The sequence below is a fragment of the Miniopterus schreibersii genome (assembly GCF_964146895.1).
Source record: "Miniopterus schreibersii genome assembly, chromosome: 2".
Classification (NCBI taxonomy): domain Eukaryota; kingdom Metazoa; phylum Chordata; class Mammalia; order Chiroptera; family Miniopteridae; genus Miniopterus; species Miniopterus schreibersii.
This window is the reverse complement of record NC_138102.1, coordinates 123575770-123603739: the sequence shown is the minus strand read 5'-3', so window position 1 is coordinate 123603739 and position 27970 is coordinate 123575770. Positions and strand designations below refer to the sequence as shown.

Here is a 27970-nt window from a genome sequence, read left to right as displayed (position 1 = left end):
CCCTGAAACAGGCCCGAAGACCCTCCTGTGTGAGGAGCCCTTCCTATGCCGAGGAAAGGAGTGCCCTGTCTCGAAGGCAGAGGACAGGCCCAGCGAAGAATCCAAAGAGCAGGCCTTGCTAAGTTTCCCCCAGCTTATCGCACTTAGTTCACACCCTTTTGTCTTATCATGACTTTCCACTCTTCATCAAGCCTAGTATAAAAACACTCAGGATTAAGTTTCGCAGGGTCTTCATATCCTTGTGAAGGCTCTGTCTCATCTAAAACTTACACTCACTGAATCTGTATGCTTTCCTTTTGTTAATTTGTCTTTTGTCAGTCAGATTTACAAGTCTCAGCCAGAGAACCTAGGAAGTTAGAGGGGAAAAGATATCTTTTTCTCCCCCACAGTTTTCCAACCAACCAACATATATATTTTGAGTCTGGATTACATGTGTGGGTTGAGAGCTCCCTATATATTTGTTGGAGACATATTTTACTTAGGGTCTTAGTCCCCTTGTTTCCTGGTTCTCTTTTCACTTGTAAAGTATCTTTTTATTTAACCCTAAGAAGATTAAGAAGAAGAGAAATGATGCTATACAAAACACAAGAAACTTGGAGACTTGGCTGTCCTGAAGGGAAGATTCCACTGGGGTACAATTCAACAACTCTTTAATAAGGGCGCATGCACATAGAACAGGAAAGAGGAACCTGCATATCCAAGTGGAGCAGGCTATGTCTAGCAAGCAAAATATCATCACCCAGAAAGGTTTTCAGTCAGAGAATCAACATTTACCAAATCATGTTCCAAACATGGACAACAGCGTGGTGATTGCGGGTGGCGGGGAGGCAGAGGGGGTGGAGGTGTAAGAGGGCATGGGGGGATAAATGGTGATGGGGAACATTTTAATTTAATTTAAAAAAAGTCACATTCCAAAGGAAATTCATTGCAGCTACAAAGAATGTTTCCTTTCAGATTCTGAATGGAACTAGAGAGAGATGACTGCCTACAAAAATGAAAGCCCAAGGCACCACGAACCCATTTGTGTTGGTAACTATAGCTACTAGATTAGTTCATGACCCAATTGATTCAACTGCAGCAGCCGCCTTCGACACTAAAGGGAGCATAAATGAATAGATCAGTCATGCCCCAGTCCAGTTTGCTAGCCACAGGACTCTAAAAATAAATAAATGTCTCTGTGGAGAGCTTTAGAAGAGAAATGTTATCTACTAAAAAGGATACATTAGCCCTCTGTGTTTTCCGAAGTCATTAGTGAGTGACTAGGGCAATTCATGTGCCTCAGAACGGCACTGTTTGTATTTTGATTTCAGCAGTATTTGGGTTTAGTTTTTGTTGTTGTTGTTTTAAAGGGAGTTTTAAGAAGCAGCTTGTTTTGGAGTTTCCCAAAGTGTGCATGCTTATCAGTTACACACAAGAGGCTGAGTATTATATCCCTGAAGGTGCGAGGGGAAGGGGGCTTCTCTCAGGCCAAGCTTGGAGACATACAGCCATCAAATTTATTTGATAAGTAGCCTTCATTTCTCAGAGAGAAGGATTGGGGCTGGGTGGGAAATAAGGGTTGACCAAGATCTCTTAGAGCCACTAGAGACAGAAAGACAAGCCTTTTTAAAATCACAATGAGGTGGAAATAGGATTAGGATGTGCCAAAGGACGAGCATTTTGCCCATGGAGACGTCTATAGTTATTTTCTGTTTATGACTCCTGACATTGGATTTTTATTTATGGTAGTTTCCTTTTTAGATAAATATTTTAAATTTTAGAAGTGAGTTGATTTAAGGTAAATGCTTACTAATATGATATGCAGATATAACAAAGTTTCTGGGGCTGATACTGCAGTGAATGGTTGACATTTAGGAGCTATTAGCTTAGGGAAGAGTGCTGGGTTTAGAGCCATTTCCCTGGGGAACCTTCAGCGGTTTACTTACTTTCTCTGAGCCTTATGGTCCTCGACTATAAAATGCTTGGATGAGAAACACGAACCTCTCAGGGCAACAGTGAAGAATAAATAATATGTGCCCGATTAATGGTTAATCCTTTGCCTTCCCTCAGTGAAGTGTGGGAAAGGCAGCAAAGCTCCCTGCTAGTGGAGTCCCCCTGCTCAGCCTCTAGACCAGAGATTTTCCCCCGGTGTGCGGTGGAACGCTGGTGTGCCACATGAATTTTTAAAACATGCAATTCCTGACTATTTAGTTAGTGGCACTGACCTTTTTTCCCTTACATTGCAAATAAATAAATGACAGCAGCTAACATAGCAATAGCCATCTGGTGTGAATGAATCAAAATTATACCTATTTTTTGTCAGATTGGAAAAAAATGTAATATATTTTTTGGTGTGCCGTAGAATTTTAGTGATTAGTTTATGTGTGTCATGAGATGAAAAAGGTTGTGAATCACTGATCTAGACAATAAAGCATAGGCAGGGATTGTTCAAATAACTAGATTAATTTTGTATGCACACTAACAGAGGCTGTATTTGTAGCCCAATATATTACATTTGCAAACAGACAAGGCAGAAAAATTAAGTATCAATACAACACTCTCTTGCCATTAAGCAGTATATGCTGGGGGTGGTGACCTACATTTTTTTTTTTGCATCCTCAGCAATGAGTGCAGTGCAGTCGAAGTTCAAAACTTGTTTGAAGATATAATGAAGTGATCTCAATTCTATAAATTTCTGTTAATTAATACTGTACACTGCATCTTAGAGTGGATTCTTATTATAAAAAGATTTTCCGTATTGTGGATTTAAGGTGACCACATGAAGGTATAAAACAATGACTGGTCAGTGACCACCTTTTCCTCTCAGCTTGGTGGCCTTTTAGTAACTTAAAATTACAATACTAAGTAATTTCCTTCTTAACATTCCTCTAGAGGGATTCACTTTCCTGAACAATTAGTCATCTCTGAGGATAATTCCCCGTTTCTCTCTTTAGCAAAGGTGACTGAAAGACGTGCTGATGTTGAAAAGTCCAGAGAAGTTTCTTTATAAAATATTTAGATCTGGAGTCCATAATAACTTCTATTTTTAATTTGTGAATGTGTGTGTTTGTATCCATTAATTTCCCATCTGTGACTGTTTTCTTATAAAAGTGGTAAAAATTTAGAAAAATATTTTTAACAAATGTAAATCACTTTAAAGCATGTAGTAATTATAGTGCAATCTGTGGGAAACTGTACGGACTAACAAATTTTCAAACAAAAGAATCAGATGTAGCTTTTGAGCTGCCTCTGTACAACTTATATTCTTACTCAGAAGTATTTATGACCCATAAGAAATAAGAAAGTAGATTTAAAAAAATACAGTTGACCTGCCCTGGCAGGTGTTTCTCAGTGGTTAGAGCATTGGCCTGCACACTGAAGGACCATGGGTTTGATTACTGGTCAAGGGCACGAACCTGATTTGCAGCTTAGATCACGGCCCTGGTCAGGGTGCGTGCGGGAGGCAACCAATTGATGTGTCTCTCTCACATCGACGTTTCTCTCCCTCTCTCTCTCCCTCCCTTCCTCCTTTTCACACACTCTAATAATCAATGGAAAAAATATCCTCAGGTAAGGATTAACAATAACAACAACAAAAAATACAGTTGACCTTTGAACAATACTGTGTGTCGGAGGGGCGGGGTGTTAGTGTGACAGACAGTTAGACAGACATGAGCAGAGCAAGGACCATAGGCCAAGTACATAAGATCACTAGGGCAGAAAGCCCTGGGTGCCTAGCAAGGGAAAAACTGGGAAAACAAGGACCTTGCCCCAGGGTAACCTTTCCTCCCTTAGTATATCACTATGCAGTTTGGACTCCCTCACTTTTCCTCCCTAAAGATAACATCTAGGCCTCAGTTGTATTTCAGCTCTAGGCCCAGAAAAGCAGCAAAACCAGACAAGCAACACCAGGGCTGATCTCAGGACCAGCTGCATTGAATACCAACCCCCTTGCCTGGTGCCAACCAATCAGTAGAGACCACAACCCTGAAAGAGCATGCCTGGAAAGCTGGGACATCCCCTACGCTTCCATGAAAGAGGGGAATAAAACCCCTCTGGATGAAGGACCCAGCCTGTGCTCTCCCTCCAAGGACCACTCCCATGCCTTTCCCTTCCCCCTTCCTTCCCCCACAGGCGTGCATCTCCTAAACTCTAAGGGTCCCCATGAGACTTGCAACCAGGGGAGCAATGGGCAGCAACAGCTTGTTCTGGGATAACCCCCTGAACCTGCCCCCTTTTCTCTGACTCCCCAGTGAGCCAAAGCAGCCCGGCTAGGCTTTCCTGTTGCTTCTTCTGTGCTAAACCTTTCCTTGTTTCATTGTCCTGAGTGTGCTTTTTCTGCAGCCAATAAATTCTTGCTTTTCCTACTGTACTTTGCCTCTTGACTGAAATCCTTCCTTCAAGACAACAAGAACTGAGGACTTCTTGTCTCACTGGTAACACTAGGGTGCTGACCTCCAACCATGCAGTTGAAAATCCACGTTAACTTTTGACTCCCCCAAAACTTAACTACTAATAGCCTACTGTTGACTGGAAGCCTTACTGATAACACAAAGTTAATTAACACATATATTGTATATTATATGTATTATATAGTATATTCTTACAATAAAGTAAGCTACAGAAAAAACAAGTTATTCAAATTACACAAGAAAATATGTTTACATTACTCTACATTTTTATTGAAGAAAAACCCACGTATAAGTGGACCCACACAGTTCAAACCCATGCTGTTCAAGGGTCAACTGTAATAAAAATTACAATGAGGACTAAAATTTTTAGGTACTTTCTTTGTGCTAGGAACTGGGATTGGCAAGCCTTTCAACTTTGCATACTTGCAATGAACTTGACAAAATCATTTGTTCTCTGCAATCCTCTCAGCTCTGCTTCGGGCAGCACTCACCTTGCTGCTGGCATACCTGGCATCCTGGGCATGGTTCCTCCCGTTGGATGCTTCCCTTCCTCTGCAGGTGCTACTGAATCAGCAGACGGGCGAGGTCCGCCCGCTCCTTTATTACTCTGTACCTTCAGAATCCATGGCACGCCCCCAAGATGGTGTGGACCTCCATGGTTTCCTCCATGTGGGGGTAACTGAATAAAATTACACACCAGGGGAAGGACACTCAAATGCCTCTTTAGAGCCCTAAAGAGGAAGGATCTGATCATTTAAAATATTCACTGTGATCCTCTTTGGGTTTCCCCACTGTTTCTAAACTGCTTCTTTGGTTTTCAAATTTGCGTCTTTCTCCCAAAGCCCTTCTTTTTTCTAGGCTTCCCTGTGTGACTCTCCCCCTACTTTTAAAAATAAAACCATACCCTGAACCCAGTTATGACACTGCATGTTCCCCTCCCCACTAGCATCTCCTCACTCCCTTTGTAGCCATAGTTTTCCTGAGTCTAACTCACTCAGTCTGGGATAATGTCTTGAGAGGTAGCTTGTTACCAGTATAATTAGTGTGGACTAGAGTACAAGGACAGTCTCTCCAAGTCTTGTGATGCCATCTCTAACACACTTGGCCTTTCCAAATAAAATTGGGTCCTTCGTGGTCTCCTCACAAGTGTGAAGTGTGGGCATGCTTGTTAATCAAACCCACATTCCCTGAAAGATCAAGCCAATACAGTCAGGCCTAAGCAAGCACTAGAAATAAAGCGAGCTGAGATAAAATCTTTTGTATGATTGTGCAAGTGCTGAGGACTCTGACAACCTGGGGCTCATGTACTACACCTGTAAGGGCGCGGTAACTACTCCCCCAGCTGAACGCTACTATAGAGAGATGAAGTGTTGTCTTTTCAAGTCAAATTTGTTTGTTTGGTTTGTGTGTGTGTCTTTTTCATTAAAGACACTTTATGGAGCAAATAAAACCTACTTTCAAGCTAAATATTTCCAATGTTTTGCCAGTTTCTGACACCTAGACCAAAGCCATATAAACCTGTGAGAAGAAAATATTTTTTTAACCATTTCCTTATTTACAAGGCACCTTTCCCTCCACAATCCATAAGTCTTTTAAGTCATATTTTTGTGTAATGTTCTTTCCTTTACCCACTCTCTTTCTCTTCACATCTACTGGCAATTACAAAGAGCTATTTATTAAATAAGACAAAATAAACCTTGATATTTGATGATGTTCTCTGCCAGGAATCTCTGTTATTCTCATTTCCATTTAAGGGCTGGGGAAAGAGTGATTTTTCTCTTTCAGTTCCACTGGGTAAGAGGCAGAGTGCAGCCTTGGGGCCCTTCCCATGCATTGGCCCCTCCTGTTCTGGTATTCGTATGGCCAATGGATTTTGTAAAATTTGCAAAAGTTAGATATTTTAACTATAATTGTCTAAGACCATCATCTCTTCCCATTCCAATTTCTCCTGTCACACTTTCCCTTGTGGCTGATGAGTTTATTTGCAGTGACCATAGGCATTGGGGGACTTGGGTACGGAAAGTAGAGATGGTAATTCATGGTGTTTGGGATATATCTCTGCGGGTCTCATCATTTCTGTGCATAGGTAAACCATTGTTAGCCATTCTAGTGCGGGAATGGCTTCCAGAAGTCCTGACTGCTCATGGTGCCAGCTTACCAGCGCCATAACAAAGGCACAGAGTTAGAGGTCTCTCACGGTAAGCATGTGTTGCCAAAGTGGCCAGCACTAGAAGGATGTGTGTAGATCAGTAGAAACATCCTTAAAGGCAAGACTAAATAATTTTTCTACTTTTTTGACAGAACGTAATATAGCAAAACCATTGTTATATGAAGAGGCAAGCAATGGGCATACAGCCAAAAAATGTAGGGAAAAAATTATAGAGGCATGCCAGGAAATCAGTGAATAAAAATAATATTTTTATGGATTTGTGATATTACTTTTTTAAAATTGCAATTTGTTATGCTTTCTTTTCTTGTTCCAAATAAATATTTGCATTCATACATAATTTCATATGTGTGATTTTGTATTCTTTTTCTTAAAGAGGATTCCCCCACCAAACTGCATAAGCTTCAGGCCCCATAAATCTGGATCAACCTCTACTGGGATGAAGATTTAAAATAAAATAAAAGTGTCGTGATGACACATTGCAAAAAGATAGGTCATTGAAATAATCCAAAAAACCATTGGTGAAACGATGCCATATTGGATGTCACGATGAACTATTTAGGTCATAATAGTTCACTCTTTTCAGGGACTCAGCATATATGAGACATGACTTGGAGGCTCCATTCGTCTCTCAGCACTGTCTCCTATGCAAATTCCCAAAGATTTACATTTAATTTCTGTACTTACCATAAGTACTTAGCGTCCCAGTTTTTATTCTCTGAGTAAAATTTTTGGTTTCAGTTGTATAAATTGTATATGTTATATATTTTAATTGTACAGGTTTGTTTGTTTCTTGCCTGACCACACAAATGTCATCTTTAGGCTGCACTTTGGAACAATTGGGGATCGTATTGATACAGCTTTCACTCATCCATTAAAGATGCGTTATGCCAAATATCATTCTAGGAAGTAGTATGAGGAAATAGTGAGAGGGGTGGGACTGTACAGATGGATGAGACGTGGACATTGCTTGCAAGAAGTTCACAGTCTGCTGGGAAAGACTCACGGTCTAGCAGGAGAGATATATTAAATTCTGTGCTATGGGAAGACGAAAGTGGAAGGTGATTAACTGGGGCTGGGATCAAGAATGCTTCTTATAGGCATTAAAATTTGAGCTATATCTTAAAGGATGAAAAATAGCTTGCCATGTTGAGAATGGGAAGAGCATTCAGAGCAAAAGGAATAGTAGAGTCATGGCAAGGAGGCACGATTAAATACGGCCTATTGGGATAAAAGGAGCAGCTGGATAAGATGCACATAGGGAAGTCAGGAGTGAGGACAGAGTGTGGCTGAGGCCAGATCATGGACTCTCCTGAAAGGTGTTTAAGCAGTGTGTCACAATTATATTGTGTCTGAGAATGTACACTCTATCTAACTTTATTTGGCTTCACGAGTAGAGGGAAACAATATGCTTTTACTTGAGTGGATCTATGACAAAATTTTGCCGTTTTAGACTCAATATCTAAGACTTGCTGAGACATGATACCCCTTAGATGGAGTTCAAAGCTGTATCAGAGGGATCTGAAGCACAAATGTCTAATTCTATGAGCAGCGATGTCAGAGATAAGTAGTTTGGCCAAAATTTTAAAATTTCTAAACTGGGCAAACAACAGTATTATTTCATACCGGTACTCTTTGGCCTATGTTCCATCAGCATACACAGCTCTTATGCTACTATATAAAAATTCCCTAAGTTTCTGCATTTATGACATTAATTTGAAATCTAAGATGAAATAAACTGTGTTCCATAAATTCTATCCAGTGAATCCTATAACAATATTTTTGTGCTAAATATGTACTTATAATGTAATTTTGCCCAAAATTATATCTCTGTAGGTTTTTAGCTTTTTGAAAATAAATTAGTACAAGAGTATGTTTGATTTTGAGCTAATTTTCCTTTAGCAAGGAATTAATCATTTAAGTATTTTAAAATGTGTTTCTATTATCATGATCTATCTCCTAGGCTAAAAATAAAATGGAGAAACAATAAAACTCTATATAAAAGGTAATTCTAAATTAATTTACCAAGATTTACATGCATTTCTTACCTTGCCTAAAACAAATGCTTTCTTTAATTTTTAAATTTCTACAGCAAGTTCAAAAAAGCATAGCCTTATTATAAGTTAATATGCATCATCAAATGATGCAGAAGAATACATCATACCATGCAGCCACAGTAGACTGAAAATAAAGATAACATAACAATCAATATTTTTCTTTTTACTTAAATTCGTGCCCATGGCAAATCTAACTGCATTCCTTTGCCTTGTCTAAGATTTATGCTAATAACAAAACAAAGGCAGAGAAACTGGTAATCATTATGTACCATCAATGAACTTCCCAAAGTAATTTTGTCTTCTTGGTCAATTTTTTAATCAAATTTGCAAATTAAAAGGTGAGTAAGGGCCGGCCAGGCATTGCTCAGTGGTTGAGCATAGACCTAGGATCCAGGAGATGGAGGTTCAATTCCTGGTTGGGGCACATGCCCTGGTTGTGGGCTTGATCCTCAGTTGGGGCGTGCAGGAGGCAGCTGATCAATGCCTCTCTCATTATTGATGTTCTATGTCTCTCTCTTCCTCTCCCTTCCTCTCTCTGAAGTCAATAATGATTTTTTTTTTTTTTAAAAGGGTGAAGTGTGTGTATATACATATTTTAAAAAGTTACCCAGATGATCCTGACCTCCCCAAATACACTATTGGATGAAGAAACCATAGTTTTCAGAAGTGTAAAATAACATTTGCAAAAGCATCTAGCTCCAAAAAAGAAATGTTGTTTCCGATTTGTAAAGCTCACAGGATCCTTTCATTTATCATTCCTTCTGATTTGGAGGCAGGGACCATGCCACCAACAGCAGAGAAAGTTACCTCATTCTTCCTTGATTTCCATCACAATCACAGGAAATTGTGGGCTGAAATCATTTTCTTTCTCCCATCCTCAGATAAAATAATCTAAATTAAAGGGTGGGTGGGTGGATGGGGAGAGATTAATCAAAGAACTTATACCCATATATGCACAACCCAAGGACACTGACAATAGTGTGGGGAGGGACTGGGGAGGGGGTGGGATGGGGTGGAATGGGGCATTGGGGAGAAAAAGGGACTTCTGTAATATTTTAAACAAAAATAAAAAATAAAAATAATTTTAAAAAAAGATAAAAGGATGTGAAATGCAGGTTTACACATCCCCAAGTCCACAATAACATGATTTGTTAAGGGAGTTATTCCGTACTGCTCATAATCCTTCACCAAATGAGGTCTGCTGAGGAATGCACTGACTTGGAGGTGGGGTGCAACCATCGATCTTTGTATCACGGAGCAGTGGGCTGCCATTAATCATTAAAACAATCACTCAAAGTGATTCATGGTAGGCATGCATTTTAAAGGCACTGACAAAATTCAAAGATAAAAACAAAACTATTGAATTTCTTTTATCTGGCAAAGTTCATTTATGAATTATTAATGATGAGATCTAAAAACGTTTTTTCTCTCAAGAGCTCAAAGCACGAAGCAATCAAATTCTGGTTTCTCCTTAGGATTTCTGACTCAACAGGTAGAAGGTATGAATTGTGTTCATTTCCCACATACTGAACTCAAGCCACTTGGACATATCTCTTTCTTTATTGACATTTGAACCCCTAAAATGCTATTTGAAAATTCATTGATGATCAGAATATTTTAGAAGGAAACTTTACAAAATATGAATGCCCAGCCATCACCCACCACCCAATTACGTGTTCAAACGTGGTAGAGATGAAGATGTATGGCCTGCATGTGGGGTTGAGCCTGTTCTTTGTGGCTTTATCATGTTTGAATAGGTTCAAATTCTGGTTGTTGGCCTCAGTTTCCTCATTCACAATGTGGGAGTACTTGTTGTGAGGATGGAATGAAAGACTCTAAGCTCAGCCTCAGCATGTCTGGTAGATGGAAGGAGCTCCATAATGAGAGTCATTACTACTTCCTTAAATGAGTTAAGGAGAAATACTCTTATGATCCAATTCTGAGACATTGGAAGAGTTCTTTTGTCAGATGTTCATACTATCACAAAAAGAATTACTTTTTCTTAAAACTATTGTTTTATGTTATAGGCAAATGACCATTGTCAAGCACTTTATTAGTCAGGATTCTTCAGATGACAAGTGACATAAACCCCAACTTAACCAGATTTAAGTAAAAAAAAAAGAAAGAAAAAGGAATTTATTTGTTCTAATAAGTGAAAGGACCAGGGCCTTCAATCTGATTGTATCTGGATACTTGACCTCAAAAATGTCAAGGATCTTTCATCACATCTCAGCTCTACTATCCTGTGTTGAATCTGGCATCAGGCTGACCGACTCTCTCCATGAGGTTCACCGTCACTGTCAGGCTTAGATTGCCTAAAGTTGAGAGTGAAGAGATAAGACCTCCCAGTGATTCTCATAAAAGTTCCAGATTTGCATGTCATTGGCTCTGAATGAGTCATGTATCCATCACTGAACCAACCCACGAGCTAGAATAGTGGAATGCCCTGATTGGCATTGCCTGGGACACGTGCCCACCCTTGGAGCTAATGTGAGGTGACTTATCTATAACACATGAGTGTGGAAGGGAGTGACTCCCTAAAAAAGCCTAGAATGTTACCCCCCCCCCACACACACACACACGGGGAAATCAATGCTGTAAAGGCCAAAACACAGACATCCGCAAAAACCCTGAATGACACTAGTGTTAGAAAGACAATGATACAAAAGGCTTTACACAAAGAATAGGATTTGACCCACAGTGCGGTAGCAGGCATTTTATAATAGCATTACCCAGCCATCTATTTTCTGATAATTAACCTTCTCTTAAAGAGAAAATGCACCAAGATACCATTAATACATAGCCAATTATATACACCATAGAATGAATCTTTTTTCTGTTTCTTAGTATTTCCTGTTTTGTGCCTCATCATTGTATTTATTTTTACTTATGCTATTCTAGCAGGAAGATTTTTAAAATGTGTCTCTCCAAATGAAGCATAAATGTTTTTAGTCAGCTGAAAGAATTTTCTCCACTTGAAGCATAGATTTCATTCTTTTTAAAACGCTTCTTATCTTCACTCTTCCTATCTCCATCTATTCTCCCCAAACATATGCAATGTGTGGGAAGAAAGCAATCTCAGAGAAAGATACCTGTTCCTGGAGGCAGCCGATCCATGACTCTCGTCACAGAGGAAGGTTCCGGGACACGATAGGCTCATAAGCACTTTAAGCCACAGGACGCACGTAGAATTCAGACGGGGGAATACTGGTGTGTTTGGAATGTCTCATTTTCTCCTGTGATGGCAGAGCTCTCAGTGTATTTGCTAGGAATTGCTTGTGTGGTTATAATATTGAAAACAGTATACGCTACGAGAATGTAATTCCAGTTCAAATTCTTCAGGAATCAGAATTCAGAGGACAGAGAGGCGCGAACAAGGGAGTAACCTGAGCTGATAAGATCCTTGAACTCAGGACTGGCCAGCACCCTTGGGGTGTGAGAGGAACGGTGCCAGATGAAGACCGCACGGGTGAGCTTGGGAAAAAGCCTCAGGGGACAGTGAAGTCTGAAACCCAGTCAGTGAGGCTGCTTCTGACAGCCCAGGTAGGCAGTCAGGTGAAGCACTTCACTTGCAGGTGAGGTTGGGCTGCAATAGTAGCTCCCAATTCACCAGAGTCACCTGGGAAACACTTATTTTAAAAAAGCAGATTCTTGGTTCCACCCCAGGCACCCTGAATCAGAACGGGCTGGGTGCATAGAGGATGGGGTGCTTAGCCTGTGCCAAACACACCATTCTAGTCACTTTTATTATTTTAGGCACTAAATTATAATAACCACTAATATATTATTTTTTTTAATTTTTTTTATTGATTTCAGAGAGAGGAAGGGAGAGGGAGAGAGACAGAAACATCAATGATGAGAGAGTAATTGGTTGGCTTCTTCTTGCATGTCCCCTACTGGGGACTGAGCCCGAAACCCGGGCATGTGCCCTGACCAGGAATGGAACCGTGACCTCCTGAGCCATGTCGGCCAGGTGCCCCTAATATATTATTTAAATTCATTCAGCCACCTCATTACTCAGGTATTGGTCTCCTTTTTGAGGAAGTTGGGGCTCAGAGAGGTTAAGTAACTGGCAGCAAGTCACAGAGCTGTGATTCAAATCAAGGTCTGCTTCTAGAGCCTCTTCACCCTTACATTTGGCCAGATCTGGATGTGAGGCAATGCAGATACACTCCAACTAGAAGTTTCTTTATTTTTATTTAGCACCCAAAAAAAGTTCCGAAACAGTATTCTTTCTTATGATGCCATTTATTTTATATGTAATCTTTTAAAAAATAAACTTTATTTTTTAGAACAGTTTTAGATTTTCAGAAAAATTCTGAGGATAGAAAGAGAACTCCCACATACCCTGCCCCCAGCTTCCCCTTTTATTAACACCTAACATTATTATGGTATATTTGTTACAATTAATGAACCAGTATTGATACAGTATTAACTAAAGCCCATATGCAACCTTTTTTCAAGTATGTTATTTAGTCAGAAGAACTGTGTGCAAGACTCAGAGTTCCCTCTTATGGCTCAAGTAGTCTTGGGCAAGGGATGTGAGCTGTTGACTCTTAATTTACTCATCTCTAAAACAGAAATAATAGAAATAATGATTTCACAGGAGCACGTTGGTACCTTTGAAGAGAGTCCCATACCTAACAGCCTTTTCCCTTGCCTGTGTCTGGTCGAGGCCAAACTATTTCGGTTAGGACTGCGAAATCCTCTAAAGAGACATGTGACTTTTATCTGCTGTCAAAAGGTGTGCCAAATTCCAGAATAAAACAGATTTAGACATGGGACACACTGGCCAGGTAAGGCCTAGGAGGACAGAGAAACAACATGCAGTCAGCCAGGAAATTTTCTTTCAAGAGGAAGAGAAGGAAGGGCTGGGGCTTCATATGCCCTGTTTCCCAATCAAAAATCTTACCAGTCAGTTGAAGTCATTCCGCTTCCCCAAGAAGGCCAGCTTGGGGGCGGAGAAGCCAGGAGCATATTAATGGTGATTGGGCAGCATTAGAAGTTAGGTTTATAATTAAGAATTAATCTACATGTGGGAGCTCAGATGACTGTATCTAGTACACAAGAAAGCATTTGCTCCAACTAACTCCTGCAACAGATATTGATTTTTATTTTTCAGCAAATACAGTGTTGTTTTTGGTTCAGAAATGGTCAAGTTGCTAACAGTGAGTAGGCATTTGTTAAATGTTATTTTGTTAAAAATGTTATTTTGAGATGAATCTCTTTATTATGACTATAAAAAAGTCATTTGAATGGTTGCATCCATTAATTGCATTTTCCCATAGTAATTTCCCAAACTGGCCCATCTACAGAGTCACCATTTTAAAAACACAGAATTCTAGGTTCCACTGGATCAGAATACCCATGAATGAGAACAAAGTCTTTATATTTTTTAAAAGACTGTAGAAACTCTGATGATCAAAGAGTTTGGGACCCACTGGCACACACTAAAGGGACAATTAACACTGTAGAGGGACATTTAACACAAATCTGATTTGGGGAGAAAAACAATTTTTTCCCCTCAAAAAAGCCATAGTTCTGAGTTACCAAGATGTATAAAAATACCAATTTATTTTATAAACTTTTCTTGCTTTAGAAGTCTTTCAAATGAGTAAAATATTTTAATCTCAGCACAACTGTTATATCATGTAGTCTGCCTGGTTACTATAAAGTATTAGCAGACAGGCTATTGAAAAAGTTAAAAATCTTCAGACAGTTTGTGGTTTGGGATGCAAAAGCTATACCTATATTTATATCATCACTATTTCCTCAGAAGGTATACTCTGAACAGACTAAAATGTAGATCTAGCCAACATTAAAAATGGAAACATGTTTGAAATGTACACACTCACACTGCTCCATGTACTTCCTGCATCTACCTGCAGCTTTCTCCAGTTTTTAATCCCTGGCTGAAGAACCAGCACATCTCCTTTCTTACAGAGGCTTCTCTCTAACTACATATTAATACAGGGGCCACTGGTGCTGTTTCTGTGTCAGCAGTAATGATTTGTGCTTCAACATCATCCAAGGAGCCCTAGATTATTTCTGAACAAGAGTTTGTGAGTCTTCTCCACACTTGCAAGGGGCAGAGGGGGGTCAGTATTTTTTTAATGAGGTCCAGCTTGAACTCACAGGTCAGATTCACAGAGTAGGTCAGAGTAGAAGGTGAGTCAACAGTTGGGAATACAAATTTGTTTCTGCTGCTTTTGTATTAAAAAAAATTTTTTTAATTTAGGGAGAAAAATCAGGCTATTTGCTTATCTCTGCCAGTTCCTATTCTATTTTGCAATTTTCTCTGCTGTATTCCAAATATACACAATTATCTTTGCATTCTCATACTCCTATTAGACATCTGAATTAGCAGTTATTTGCTGAGCGCTATATCAGTTAGCTACTGCTGCATAACAAATCACTCCAAAACTTATTGGCTAAAACAACAAGCACTTATTTTGCTCATAAATCTGTAGGCTGCATAGGTGGTTCTTCTCTAGGCTGGCTTTGCTGTTCTTTGTTGGGCTTATTACAGTCTCTGCCATCAGCTGGCAGTTTGACTGGAGGCTGGTTGGTCTAGGATGGCCTCACTCACCTGACTATTGGGAGGTTGTTGACTGGGGCCTGGCTGGCTAGGATGGTTCAAATCTCCTCCTGTGGCCTCTCATCTATTAGCAGCCCAGCTTGGGCTCCTTTACACAGTAGCCTCAGGGTTCTAACCATAGTAAAAGGACGGGCAAGTCTCTGCTTGCTTCACATGGGCCAGCCTCTTTGTCTAAATCAAATCACTTGTCCAAGCCCAGATTCTAGGTGCAGCGACACAGACGTCACCTCGTAATGAGAGAAGCTTCAAATTCACATTGAAGGGGTCTGCCTGCAGGGATGGGGAACATGTGGCCATTTGGCAATCTACCACAAGTGCCTAGTTTGTAAAAAGCTTGATGTTTATAAAAACATGGATAAGTGGTTTAATGGCTGGAATTTATATTTTATTTTAGTCTTATATGCTGATTGAGTTGCAAGTCAGGTAACTCCAGAAAAAAATCCATTTGGCAACACGAATCCCTGCTTTTCTTTCACCACTTTAGCTGTCAGATTACCCACAGAACATGTTGCTGCATAGCCACTGCGGTTGGACAGAGTGGCGATTACAGATGGGGCGGCTGCTCATGCTCGGCCGGAGCAGGCTTCTCAAGGTGGCCACGAGCTTTTAACCTTCCATAATGCCTCCATGACTAAAAGGTGACAGAAACACAAGGAAAATAGCAATAACACTATTTTCTGATGAGAAAAAATAGATGTGAGATGTGACCTTACTGGGGGGAAAAAGTGTGCATGATTTAGTGAATGGGCATATTTGGTGGCTGAAAAAAGGGCATTTAGCTGAGACTCAATCCCTGGATGAGAGACAGAAAGTGAGACAAAACCTCTGGGGAGCTGGATGTTTGGAAAGTTAATTCAAAATAAATGACAGGTAGTTTGGGGCAGAAATAGCAGAGCAATCGGAGATCAGTTAGACACTTAGAGGAGCAGGGTAACTGAGAGGTAGTAAGAATCTGAGTTAGTATCTTGGTAGAGAAAAGATAAGATTGCCTTAGGTAGGATTAGCTACATTGTAGAGATGTTTAAATTTGGATAATTTCTAGTTCCATCCAACTCTAAAATTGCGTGGGTTTATAACTCCAATTTGTGATAAATTTTCATTGACTTTGAGATGGGCTTTTATGGGAGCAATAATTGTTAGATATGAGTTCTCTTGCAACATAGAAGTTTGAGCATTGCTTTTTGAATCTGCCCTGTTTTCACACTATAGATGATGGGATTCATCACAGGGGGGACGAGCAAGTATAAATTAGCAATGAGTGTGGACACACAGGGTGGAGCACATTTTCCTAATCTGTGAAGAAAAGACAGGGCTGATCAAAGGGATGTAGGAAATGGCCACAGCAGCGATATGAAAAACGCAGGCACTGAAGGCCTTTTTCCTCTCCACTGGGGATGCAATACTGAGAACAGAGCGAACGATCAAGACACAGGAAAGCAGGATAAAGACGGAGTCCACTCCAGCGGCAGAGATCATTGCAGTTAGTCCAAGTGCACTATTGACCTTTGTATCTGAACAAGAGAGCTTCGTCACTTCAGGGTGGAAGCAGTGGGAGTGATAGAGCACGTGGCCACAGCGCAATGACAGACCCCTAAGAAGTAGGACTAGTGGTGTCAGGGTGACAGTCCCCCCAGTAACGACTGCCGAGCCAACCTGTGCGATTCTTGCATGAGTTCGAATGGTGGTGCCTCTCAAGGGGTTAGAAATGGCCACAACACGATCAGAGGCCACAGCCAGGAGCATCGAGGATTCCGTGCGAGTGAAGAGGTGAATGAGGAACATCTGCGGCAAGCAAGCATTGAAGTGCAAAATATTTTTTTTAAATGAAGGTTGTCTGATGCTAAGACTTCCTTTTGTAGGTGAGGAACTGGAGGCCCAGGGGTGTGGGGTGACTTGTTCAAGGTCAGAGCAGCAGTCAGGCACAGAGCTGAGGGCGGAAATCAAGTCTCACCTTCTCGTCCGGTGTTCTTTGTCCTACCACATGCCATCTTCCACTTCTCTGCAACTAAGCTGGACAACTTCTTTTCAAGAGATGCTCAGTCATGACATACTATAACTGTTGCAAAAATGTTTGACACAGATCAAAAGATCAGAAAATACAAATTTGTCTTTTGAACAATTGCTAAAGTATGATCTGGGTACTGGGTTCTGCCTTTCATGAGCTGAGTGACCGAATCTTTCTCTGTTGTAGTTTCTTCACTTTAAAATAGAGACAATGATGCTCAACAACTCAGCTTTCTATAAGTGAGCAGATAACATGGAACATTGCTATGATTATGGGTTTATCGCTTTGATTGTACGAAAAACATTTACTATTCATGAATTGTAAAGGCCTCCACTAAAACGAGTTGTCTCTTAACACTTTTGGAAAAACTGAAGGCAATAATCAAAGCAGTCACCATTCATATGGTACATAATTTGAATTAATTAAACCATGATCAAAGAACCCATGTTCTGTCTGCAAACCATGCTGTCAGAGTGTCGTGAGAACTAAGGATTGAGTCTCAAGAAATCATTGAACTGCCCTGGCCAATGTGGCTCAGTTGGTTAAGCGCCATCCTATGCCCTGAGAGGCCGCTGGTTCAATTCCTGGTCAGGGCCAGTACCTGGCTTTCGAGCTTGATCCCCAGAATGAGGCCTGCAGGGGGCAGCTGATTAGTGTTTCTTTCTCCATCTCCCTTCCTCTCTTTCTAAAATAAATAAAAACATTAAAAAATGAAAATTAGAAAAGATTAAAAAAGAAAAGCCCAGACGGGAGTGGCTCAGTAGCTGAGCATCGACCTAGGATCCAGGAGATTAAGGTTTGATTCCCAGTCAGGGCACATGCCTGGGTTTCGGGCTCGATCCCCAGTTGGGGGTGTGCAGGAGGCAGCCGATCAGTGATGACTCATCATTGATGTTTTCTCTCTCTCTCTCTCTCTCTCTCCCTTCCTCTCTCTGAAATCAATAAAGATATATATATATATAAAAAAAAAGGAAGGAAGGAAGGAAGGAAGGAAGGAAGGAAGGAAGGAAGGAAGGAAGGAAGGAAGGAAGGGAAAGAAAGAAAGAAAGAAAGAAAGAAAGAAAGAAAGAAAGAAAGAAAGAAAGAAAGAAAGAAAGAAAGAAAGAAAGAAAGAAAGAAAGAAAGAAGGAAAGAAAAGAAGCCATTGAACCATTTTGAATCTTACAAAGCCTAAGAAAGGCATACTGGAGAATTCACTGGGGCTGTCTTTTAAATGGTAAACAGCACAAGCACCAAGAACTTCACTTGGTCCTGAAATTCTCAGCTTCCCATTTAGGAGCTGCTTCTAAGTGTTGCAGCAGTCCCACTGCCTAATTAAAGTGCTTTTGCAGAACAGCTTCAAATCTGACAAGAATGAATAGTTGCCAAACGGGCCCTTTTCTTTGCTGGGCCTATAGTTAATTTGCATCCAACTAACAAGAATTGGTACTAAAAGCTAAAAGTGGGCCACCTGTTGACGACTGTTCTGTGATGCTCCAATGTGGACTGGCACTGTGGTGCGAGCTCAGATTATTCTATCAATAAATTGGCCAAATGCTTGTTGGACAAAGTTATGTTACAAGGTAAGCAAAATGGTATTCAAATGAGCACTACTGTGCAATGGTTTCTAGTTGCTTTCCTGGTTGTGTAAAATATCCAGATTATGTCTGCATTTGCAGATCAAGAATTAAAAATAACCATGGGGTGACTGACTGGTGTTAGGAGATTTGTGCTCAGGTTATTGAGTATCTTTGCTGGACTAAACTTTAGGCCTCTGTTTCCTCATCTGGGAATGGATGGTGGGGCAGAGTTAAATTAGAATTTCTCAAGTACTTTTCCAGTTCTAACAGCTTTTTATTTTATGGGTAAAGGTAATAAGACCTAACAACTTTCTTTCTTTGGATTCTTTAAATTGCCCCATATATCAAAAGCCAATGGATTTTGAAATTATATTGAGTCTGTGGTCTATTACCCTTCAACAAAGCGTGTTAAGGAAGCTTAGTGCTTTGATTACTGCCTGGGTTAGTGATTCAGTAAGGACTAAATTGTGCTGAAAGAAACAAAGATCTGACTACTGTGGTTTAAAAGCACAAAGGTTTCTTCTTTGACATAAAAGAACTCTAGAGGTAGGAAATCCACAGCAGGTATTGTGGCATTATAAAGAAGTTTCCTTGTGTATGGCTGCTAAACTCAAGGTTATCTCCTAATTCAATATGACTGCTAGGATGCCAACCATTACATCTACATTCCAAGAGCAGGGGGAAATAGACATAGGGGACTCATCCTTTGACTAGAAAATGTTGTTCTTTATCTGGGCACATTGCCACTCCAAATAAAACTGGGGTCCTATTACCAAGAAGAAAGGAGGCCAACCAGCAGGCTCTGTCACAGTTATCTCAGTTGGATTCCTTGGCTGCACGTCACTTCCTCAGCCTAGCACAGCTTTCTCCCAAATGCAAGGCCTGGTGGGTGAGGGCAGGCAGATCTGAACCAACTCCTCTATTTTCTAACACCCTGAAGCCAGGAGAGGAGGCAAGAAGCACGTCTACTTGATTGAGGGTCTGAAGAACAGGTGAAAGGCAGCAAATTTATTCTATTGCAGATGCCACGTGGGGAAATTGATATTTTTGAATTATTATAATAAAAATGTTTTCCAATTTTGCCTACAAAATAATTTCCACCTTCCAAAAGAATACCAACAACTGTTTTAAATGACTATATTATTGCTATGAATAAGTCCCACAGGTTAGCCATAGGAAGCAGAGGGGAGACATTCAAAGCTTTATTTAAAATTTAAAAAAAAATAATAGCTCACCCTTGAGCTTGGATTAGGTAAAACAGTCACTAGGAAAAAGGACCTTACTTTCTGAAGCTGTTTTTTATCTTTGCTGCTAAGAGCCCACACACTGCATTTCTCACTATGGTTTTGTTTTGTTTTAATAATCTTAGTTCACCTGACTAGTCAAAAATGCCTAAGATATATGTGGGTTTTAAGAAATTAGTAATAAAACTCAGTCAGAACCTAAGCATTTTGATGGCTGAAGTCAATTAAGGTTAGTGCTTCAGCTCAAACATTCTGGCTCTGGGTTCATATTTGCCACAGATCCCTGCTCCCCACCTGTGATGATTAATTTTATGTCAACATGGCTAGGCCTTGACGCTCAAATGTTTGCTAAAATACCAGTCTAGATGTCAAAATGAAGGTATTTTTTAGATGAGATTAATATTTAAACCAGTAAACTTTCAGGAAAGCAGATTACCCTCCATAATGTGGGTAAACCTCATCCAATCAGTTGAAGGTCTTAAGAAAAAAAAGACTGAGGTCACCTGAGGAAGAAAGAGTTCTGCCTCCAGACTGCCTTCAGGTTCATGTTTGCAACAACTCTGCCCGGGGTCTCCAGCCTGCCAGCTGGCAGCCTTCCTTGCAGACTTCGGGCTCGCCAGCTTCCATAATTGCAAGAGTCAATTTCTTGATATCGCTCTATCTAGATTTAGACCTAGATCTATAATACATATACATCCTATTGGTCCTTTATCTTTGGAGAACCCTGACTGATAATATACCACACCAATCATTGGTTCATGGGTATTTGTGAACAAGCCCATTTTTGCTGCTTTTTATTTCTGTAATCGGTTTTTTTTTTCAAAGCCACCTGATAAAGGCGGTGTGGTCTAGAGTGGCAAGGAGTACAAATTCTGGCATGACACTGCGTTGGAATCACAGTGCCAAGGTTACATCCCCTGGGTAAGCCTCTTGTCTCCGTGAGCCTTACTGTCCACATCTGTAAAATGGGTAATGATGCTGGTTTGAGGATTAAATGATAATGACAGTAATGATAATAAAAAAAAAAACCCTACTTTTTCAGAGCTCTCAGTATATGCCATGTGAACCCGGGTTCTCTTTTCCTTCCTACAAAGCCTTGGGAGGTAGACATGAGAAAACTGAGGTTCACAGAGTTGAAGGAGCTTGTCCAAGTTCACACAGCCGGCAAATGGTAAACACAGAATCATAACCGTCACCATGCTGCCTCCAAAACACATGCAAAGACTCCTTGTCTGCGCCCGGCCCAGAGCCAATGTTCAATATTAATGCCCTTCTGTTTTTCCCTCCCACTGCCTTCTGTCCGATTACTCAGCTGTTTCTGCTAACGTCAGAGCCAGTGAACGCAGCGAAGTATTGTACCGTTCAGTTTAGGGCTCTGGTTCAATCAGGAATTGCCCCGAGGCGACTCACTCTGCAGCTCCCTTGCCAGGAGCTGACTCTACAAGCCGAGGCTGCCGATTCCACCGCAGCAGCCCGGGTGGCCACCGTGTGCACGGCTGCCAGCGGTCGGGAGGGGCGTGTGGCAACCAGGGGGACACGGCCACTGTCGATTCTGCTGAATTCATCCCCGGAGCCACTCACAAGCGGTGCGTTTGAGGGGACCCCTCTCTGCTTCCACTTTCCTGGGGTAATGGAAGGTGAAAAGGAAGAGTGGACGGTGGTTTGAATCTCCTCCAGGCGTGGTCCTGCCGGGGAGCAGGTGCCTTACTCATCTGGTCCTGCTGCTGTGGAGCCACCGAAAGTGGCAGAACCACCCTGTCTCTTTTCCTTCTCTCCTGTCTTTGTAAACCACTAAAGAGATCTGTTCCATTAGCTCAGAGAGTGCATTTATGCATTTTAAGTGGTTCTTTGGCAAACCAGAGAGCTGTTAAATGACAGGCTACAGACATCATGTCTGCATCCATTCATCATAATAATAGGCGTCCTTACAAGGCCCATATCCCTGAATGTAACATCATCTCCTTGAAAATTCATTTCATGCAAGGATGCTGATGTTGGTACCAAGTTATTCTATAATTCTAGGGGAAGAGATTTTGAGAGTCTTCTGTGGTTGGCATAACACCTGTTATAACCATGCTTGGATTTTGATCAATTTAAATAACTTAAAGTTTGCGAATATTCTACAAAGACTGGTTTTATTCCAGCTGAACACTTCATGGCTTCCAGTATAAATGCTAATGCAGGAAACATTGTTTTTGTGATTAAGCTATTGCTTTAATACATATTTTTTAAAACAATTTAAAAATTGACGACTTGTATTATGCATTTTCATGGTCTGATACAATGAATAATGTTTGGTATTTGTTACAACTATATCTACAAGCACAGTGTATGACCTGGGTACAGACTCACAAATGTTGGGGCTTCACATCCTCTCCAGCATCCTGTCCCTCCATTCTTCCTGATGATGCCAACTCTTTCCTGGTCCGTGACCATCATTCCTTATTATGCTTTGCATGTGCTCTTTGGGTTACAATGACCCTCCTGTCCTTCATCCCCTCCTCCCCCTACACTTCACAACTTCCTGCTCATCCCTTGACACCTAGATCAAATGTCATCTCCCTCAGGAAGCCTTCCTTGATTTTCCCACACTACTTTCTTGGACCTTAATATTTATTTATTTCCTACAATTCTCCAAAGGGATAGAACTCCAAATGTAGTTAACTCTAAACTCTCAACCTGACAATCCTGGAAGGCATGTGGAGTCCTGGAATGAAATTCATACTTCTTGCAACAAGGAAATTAGAGATGACTGTAGACAGTTTTATCCAATGCTTTGAGGATAAAACAATGTCTTCTAGTATTCTGCTTGTCCTTCCAGGGCCAGTATTTGGAAAGAGCTGGAAACAGAAAAAAAATTACCTTAGGTGCAATTATTCAGTGGTAACCTCTACTGATGTTTAGTGAATATATTTTTTGTTTTGTTTTGTTTTGAATGTATATGTCTATACACATTATGGTTTTCTCTGTTTCTGAGGCCACAGGACAACCACTCACCTCAACCAAGCTCATTAGGCCTTGCCTTTCTCTAATAAAGTTTTTATTGCTGTATAACATATATACAGAAAAGTTCACACACAAATCAAGTGTACAGTTTGATGAGTTTTACAAAATAAACACACCCATGTAACTAGCACCTGGATCAAAAAACAGTATTTTACCAATGTCCTAGAAGCCCCTCTTGGACCCCTCTCTTCACAGGCAATCATTATGCATACTTTTAACACTAGGTTATATTTTTCCCATTTTGGAACTTTATGTAAATGTAATCATCCAGTATGTGCTTTTTGTGTGTGTGTTGGGCTTCTTTCACTCAATAGTAAGTTTGAGATTAATCCACATTGCTTCAGGTGGTTGTAAAAAGTTCATTCTCTGGTAGTAATAAATTTTATTAATGTCACATAATTTGTTAATCCAGTCTACTATTGATAGGCGTTTGGGTCCTTTCCAACTTCTGGCTATTATAGATATTGCTGCTGTGAAAATTTTGAATATTTTTTTTGGCATACATCTATATGCATTTCTGTTGAGTTTATACCAAGGAGTAGAATTGTTGAGTCAGAGAGTATGTGTGTGTTAAGCTTTTAGTAGATTTGGCCAAATAGTTTTCCACAGTAGTTGTATCATTTTACATTCCCATTAGAGTTCCAATTGCTCCACATCCTCTCTAACAATAATGCTTATGCTTTTAACGTTAACAACTCAGGTAAAATTTCATCATTGTGAATTTGCATTTCTCTGATGTCTTCTCTTACATCTATTGAACATGATTATTTTCTTTTGTGATGTGACCGTCCAAATCTTTTGCTCATTTTTCTATTGGATTATCTGCCTTTTAGTAGTTATTTACTAGTCATTTGAAGGATGTAAATATAGCAAATATCTTCTCCCACTCTGTGACCTGCCTTTTCACTCTCTTAATGGTGGCTTTTAATAAACCAAAATTCATAATTTTGATAAAACTGAATTTATCCATTTTTTTTATGGTTAATATTTTTGTGTCATTTTTACAAACTCTTAGCTCTCCCCAATGAGATGATGATAGTCTATGTTTTCTTCTAAATCTCTAATGATTTACCTTTCATATTTATATCTACAACCTAACACAAGTGATTTTTATATATGATGTGAGGTAGGAGTTGACATTCATTATTTCCACATCAATATTTAGTTGACCAGACCATTTACTGAGAAATTTATTCTTTCTTCCCTGAACTCAGAGTCATAGCTTCATAAATCAATGATCTTACTTGTGTGTGGATTAGGGCCTTGTCTTTAAAAGTCCACTTCAAGTGGATTTTAGACCCACTTAACAGAAGGGCATCTGCCTGAGCCTTCCCAAAACATTTGGTCAGAGCAAGGAATTTGGTCCCTAAATCTGTTTCCTTCACTGTGCTCTGATAATATTTGATAATATAGAATCACTTCCCATAATCTCTGAAATTCAAGATACTAAGATTGTCAGTTTAACTAACCAGAAAGCAACTGAACTGGCACTTAGTAACATCTCAAGAAATAAATTATTATTATCACTATAATAACTAATTTGTTTCTCCATCATTCTAAAGTCATCTCAGTGCTCTAGAAATAAGGCCACTGTCCTAGGCCTATTCCATTCAAATTGACCTAGACTTGTTTTAGACTTATAACAAGATAAGTAGTTGTGGGCTTCCCTGAGATTTTTGGTCCCTAGAAGTATGCATTGAATCCATACCCATAAAACACTAAATTTCTACATTCCATATTTTGTAATGGTCAATCTGACTTTTGGTTGAGGATGAAACTGAGGGTATCTACTAGAGTGAATCATATGGCGGGTTATTTTGCATACATAAGGGTGCCCAGGATTCAGGGAATAATTCACTTCTCTCATGGAAAGTGCTCCAGATTTGGGGCTCTCTCAAAGCCAGTGGATGCCACCATACCAGCCTTGGCTCAAGCAATGGAAATGAAGGACATGTCCCATTTTCTCCAACTGGAATTAAAATGTAATTCTTTTAAAAATAAAGCACAAGACTAACCCAACAAATTATTTTAAGCATGAGAAGGGGTTGGCCTCCTGAAAAAGTTCTAAATTGGGTGTGTTGAATATATTTTCTTGGGCCAGAAAGTATAGACCTATGAATTTGATAAATCAGATCTGTTTCTAAAAGGATAGATGAATATAACTCTAATAAAAATAGCTAGATTTTATAACCATCTCTCATATATGCCAGGCACTGGTATGTGTGTGTGTATATATAACTATTATATTTAAATAAACTGCTTTATATAAACGTATCATACAGTCCTCAGGAGAACCCTAAGTGGTAGGTCTTACTATCCCCATTTTACAGTTGAGAAACAAAGGCGGATCTTGGTTCCATATAACCACTGCTGGAATGGAGCTAGTCAGTAACTTGGCCAGAAGAGGATTTTTCAAAGTAAGGTTCTTAAGAATGACAAGACAGTAAGAACCTGAGGGTCCACTTTATAAGAGTGGTTCTTTCCCTGAAACTGGGTGGGAAGGGTTTAATCTATCCAATCAATACGGAATGAAACACATCTCCATGAGGGAAACAGTCCATGTTAGTAGAAGCCTATAAAGGAGCCCAGTGCTAGATCTGAGGAGGGAAGGCAGGGTGTGTTTGTATGGTCGGGGCATCCTTCAAGGATTCCGATCTCCCAGATTGGCATCCAACCCTCCTCTGGAGCCATGGGCAAAAGATCCTACTAACTCAGCCTAAATTCCTGGCATGAGAACTTTTTTAGAATGTTGGAGAGACTCGTGTCCTATGAGCAGATAGTAAGGGAGTTCTCTATTACCTCCTAGAAATCCACTCCTCTGAGTAGGCCTCAATGATCAGATATAGGATATAAATTTTTTTTTATTTTAATTTTTTTTTTTAAATATATCTTTATTGATTTCAGAGAGAGGAAGGGAGAGGGAGAGAGAGAGAGAGAGATAGAAACATCAATGATGAGAGAGTCATTGATCAGCTGCAGCCCACAACCTGGGCATGTGTCCTGACCGGGAATCGAACCCTGATCGCCTGGATCCTAGGTCGATGCTCAACCACTGAGCCACGCCCAGCTGGGCAGCATATAAAATTTAAGCTAAACTTGAAGCAAGGGGATGAGTGTTCCTCTTTTTAAAACTCTGTGAGACTGCCCTCAGTCCACACCCCTCAGCTTCTACTAGCCCTCAGAACAAGAAAGAGAGATGAGACTAGTCACAGACCAGAAGATTCCTCCTCTCAACCTGCCAAGAAGGAAAGGGAAATGTAACATCCTTGGAAGAATGATGAATGCCAGCTAGTTTCAAGTGGTGTCAGACAGTGGCTGCAGATTCTTTACTTTGGAACATTCTGTAAGGATTTATTAAGAAGTTTGTCAACACCTCTCCAGTATCAGGCTTGAAGAGTGTCAACCTAGAGAAGCCCTTCCAGGGTTGAACTTCTCCTTGGCATAGTTTCCCCCAAATTCCTCATCTAAGGAATAGATGGTAAGGAAGATTAAGAAGCAACACTGTTCTAGCAAGTATAATATTCTGTCTATAGACTGGGGCTTGTTCCCCTGAAGAGAGTTAACTGAGTCCACCTAGGCTTCCACAGTGAGGTTGTCTGCAGTACTATTTTAACAGGTCTGAGGAATAATCTGATGAAGTAATCTAAGAGGCTGATGCATAGAAAACTGGTGGAGAAAAAATACCTTTAATCCTTCCATGTTCATAAAGCAAACTCTCTCCACTATATCTGCCTGACTTCCAACTTTCTGGTCACTGCAAATACAAGTGAGGAAGTGGGAATGAGGTAATGGGCATGAGAAGCAGTGGGGTGGAGAGAGAGGGAGAGGAAGAGGGAGATAGACGCAAATGGGTGAAACTCCAAATAAAAGATAGATTAGATCGTCAAATAATGTTTAAATCTATCAATTAATTTAAAAATAAGCACATTAATAAATTAAAAATAAATTATGGGAGAGATAATATCTATTTTAAAATTCTATTTGAAATGGGATATAGAAAAACTGAAAGCAGTAAGACACAAAAGAGTTAAGACTGGAGCTAAGTTCTCCAAATTAAGATTAGGAGTTGATAAAAATAGAACAAAATAAATATTTAAAAATTTTTAAAAGACCAAGGGTTAGTGAAATAAGAGATTAAAGTTTTGAAATGGAAAGCTATAAAATTAAGATGGACCTAAAGCCCAAATGATTAACAGAAAAAAATGAAGGTAAATGTTTTAAGAAGTGGAAGAAAGCTAAACAAACAAACAAACAAACAAATAAAAAGGTTACTCATCAAAACAAAAACTCCAAATAACAGCAACCTGACCAGCCAGACCAGTGAAAGGAAAGTACGATGAGGAAGTTCTTTGCGTGGCCAGGCTTTCCTCATAAAAGAATTCTCTTAAGGACCATGCTTGGTGGCAGGGTTTTGGTTTGGTTACATATTTATCTATGCTTACCTCCATTCATTCCACACAAATTTATCATGCTAAAACCTGGGAATTCAATGGTATGAGCCAAACAGAGAAATTTGCTACCATTAAGTGTACAGTCTAGTGGCAATAGATTGTGGTGGGAGAGAACACAGGTATTAAATAAATGATCACACAGGCAAATCAATAATTACAGAGTAATGCAGAAAAAGCCCGGGTGCTATGGGGATACATGAACTGGCCATTGATTGTAAGTGTATAGGGGTGGGGGATGTGGAGTACAGGCTATGGACCTCAGGGAAGTCTTTTCTACCAAGATATTTGTCCTGAGACCTGGAGGATATGTAGGGGTGGAGGTGGTCAATGTATGTCCAGACGCTGAAACAGGAATGTTTGGTGCATTTGAGGAACTAAAAGAATGTTGTGGCCGGAGCAGACAGACCTAGCAAGGGAGAAGTGTTAGATGTGGTTGGAGAGGATAGTGGCGCCATATTAAGAAGTTTGGTCTTTATCTTAGGAGCGATGGAA

General features: G+C 40.1%; 1 protein-coding gene across 1 annotated transcript in view; it reads right to left on the bottom strand.

Annotated features, from left to right (window-relative positions):
• Nucleotides 1-16349: 16349 nt before the first annotated feature.
• The window catches only part of LOC308552519 (olfactory receptor OR51C1-like), a gene marked incomplete at both ends in the record, with an annotated part of 82740 nt that continues 71119 nt past the window's right edge, over nt 16350-27970 (bottom strand). Inside the window, 2 exon segments of the mRNA XM_081127764.1 lie at nt 16350-16523; nt 16525-17140. Coding sequence (XP_080983890.1) covers nt 16350-16523; nt 16525-17140 — 790 coding nt within the window.